Source organism: Geospiza fortis, unplaced genomic scaffold (assembly GCF_000277835.1).
Source record: "Geospiza fortis unplaced genomic scaffold, GeoFor_1.0 scaffold138, whole genome shotgun sequence".
NCBI lineage: Eukaryota > Metazoa > Chordata > Aves > Passeriformes > Thraupidae > Geospiza > Geospiza fortis.
Window position 1 is genome coordinate 5,025,988 of NW_005054307.1, and position 2,683 is coordinate 5,028,670.

Here is a 2,683-nt window from a genome sequence, read left to right on the forward strand (position 1 = left end):
TAGCACTTTGGGGACTGGCAGAACATGCAAGGACGGGACAGTAATGAAAGTGCTCTGGGGAATTCTACGTGAGCTTGCCAGCAGCTCAGACCAGCCTGGTCATTTCAAGCATTGAGGTGAACTCTGAAATATCTTGGGTAACAAAGAAAATCCTGATTCTTTCACAGAGAGCTCTGGATCTACACTACATGAAAACTGCTTCTTCCATCCGCTGAGAGGGAACAAAGAGGCAACGGAATGAAGAGGCTGAATATCACCAAGTATCAGATTTAGTCAAATACATACCAGAATTTAAAGATCTTTTGCCCATAAGTCCAACAAAGGAGTCTGTTTTATGCCCTGAAAAAATATATTTAGGGGTATTTTAATACATTTTAACTAGGCAGGCTTTTAAAATAACAGGTTCTTGCAAGGAAAGAAGACAGGGTCTGAAAATGTTTATACCACAGACCAGTTGTTCACATCACTCAGACAACAGAGAATGAACAGCAGTCTGACTGATCAGACTGAACAGGATAGACCAAGGCACAGGCCAGCTAGTGGACATCTTCTCATTAGGTTAGATAGACCTTTGGTTTTGGGGGTTTTTAAAGTATAATGGAAAACCAATGGCCACTAACAGTACAAATCTTATTTCTCTCCCGTTATGATTCCTACTGATCCGAGCAAATGCACAAGACGGCAGTGTCTTGGTATAGCCTGCATCTGTGTGGTGCATCTCTTCTGTTGTTGTTTTATTTCTGTAACGTGGAAGAAAATCCTCCCTCACAGGTCAGATGAGGCCCTTACTGGAGAGGAAGCCAATGGGACTCTATGTCTGGACACGTCTGAGCTAGACAGTCCGGCTCTATTTCTGGAATATTTATAAGTTCAGGTATTACCTTCCTGTCCCTTTAGTAATTCTCAAGACACTGGAAGTGTAGAGGATAAATTACTCCAAGTTTAGGCCTACAGTACATATCAGGTTATAGTAGTAGCTATAGTTTCAGACAAGGAATGAAAATGAACTGTTCTGCTTTATCTAAAGCGGCTTTTGAATTAAACCTAGAAGTTTCTCTTTGGAAAGAATTTTGCTTGGTGAATTCATACACAAAGCAAGATACTCAGACCTCATGTGTATTAATTCAAGCTGAAGCAGTTTCAGAAAATTGTAATTTTTTTACTTTAGTCAGATGGTAATTTGCCATGAGCTTTGTGTCAGACTCTTTATTTGGTCTTCCAGTACATAACTCCAGAGAAAGCATCTTGTGGATAATAGAACACTGGGACAGTTGCTGGCCTCTGTGGACAGAGGAGGTTTCACAGGATATAAGATAATGTTTACTTAATAAAAATCTTCCAGTTTCTCTTTAAACATCGTGAGATAATTTCAGAAAATAAAATTACCACTGCGCAGAGCAATGTAACACCCCAGTGTTGACAGCATCTCCTGCCTGGTGTTACACAGAAGCAGAGAAAGGCACACTTACTAGGGGGGCAAGATATGGCTCTTCATATGGCTGCACATCATCACTCAGCCCCTCCTGCGAGCAGGAGTCTGATTGCCAGACAATGCTGAGGGCACAGATGCAGCATCTCGCATGTGAGGACTGGGTGCTCCCATGAAAGCATTCTTGGGGACTTGGGAATTCATTATTCTAATCTTCCAGATTTTGCCATCTTAATTGCTCCTCTCAGAGTCTGGCAGTAAGCCTGCCTTGCCAATGAGAAAGGCTTACAAAATCCCCCCTTGGGAAATAAGGGAGAGCTGCAACATCCGCACATTAATATGGATTGAAATCTCAAAGCTTGCAGCAGCTCAGATGAGGTACAGGCTCACAGTGGCACTGAAGGGGAGGTTTCAATTCTTTAATAGATCATTTCTCCACCAGTGGTGCTGACAGTCCCTGGCTGAAACCAGTCACCTTCTAAATAATCCTGTCAAATACACTATTCCCTATTTGAATGTCTTCTCATGATTACTTAAAATATTTGTAATTTTTAAACTTACTTTTGTGAGAGATCTGGCCATATCCTGATTGGAAGAGGAAAGGAAAGAGACAAAAAGACAAAAAGAGTTATTTAAAAAGGATTGGCATATACATATGATGCTACTGCAATGCTTTGAAAAATCAGATACAAAAACTAACCTACGCACATTCCACTTAAGGGAATTAGGGTGATGGTTTACAACTGCATTTCTCTTTGAAGAGACTAAAAACTTGTTTCAGCTTAACCCACACAACTTAGATTAGTTTAGCTCCAATTTCTTAGATCAATTCTTGGTCGAGTAAACACGTAGAAAACATGACAATAATTGTATACTCAACGAGTTTCCAATTTCCCTTTGGTGTTTCAATGGCATGTATGCCGACCTATGATTATCATGCTATCCCTTATTGGGATTTACATGATATAACAGATACACACCCAAGACTTTAAAGCCCTCTCTTTTCGAATCAGTGAGTTTATCTCGTATAAAACTTGAAAGAAACAACAAAGCAAAAGAGCCTAAACCCAAAGTACCCTCATGGCAGCCTAAGAAACAGATGTAACATATAATCCCGAGCGATAACCGTGTAAGGTTTGGGCAGGCACTGGGAGAAGAGCTGTGCAGAGAGGCGTGAGCAGCCCCCGCCCCGCTCACCGGCATCCCGCTTGCCCATGAGGCCGAAGAACTGCTGAGGCCGGGGTCTGCGGGCCA

General features: G+C 41.7%; 1 protein-coding gene across 1 annotated transcript; it reads right to left on the reverse strand.

The window, feature by feature from the left end:
• Nucleotides 1-362: 362 nt before the first annotated feature.
• TAC1 (tachykinin precursor 1) lies at nucleotides 363-2,681 on the reverse strand (the record flags this gene model as incomplete). Its single annotated transcript, XM_031066820.1, has 3 exons — nucleotides 363-740; nucleotides 1,987-2,014; nucleotides 2,627-2,681. Coding segments are annotated over 3 exons (264 nt in total), but the record flags the coding sequence as incomplete, so codon positions are not given.
• Between the last annotated feature and the right edge of the window lie 2 nt (nucleotides 2,682-2,683).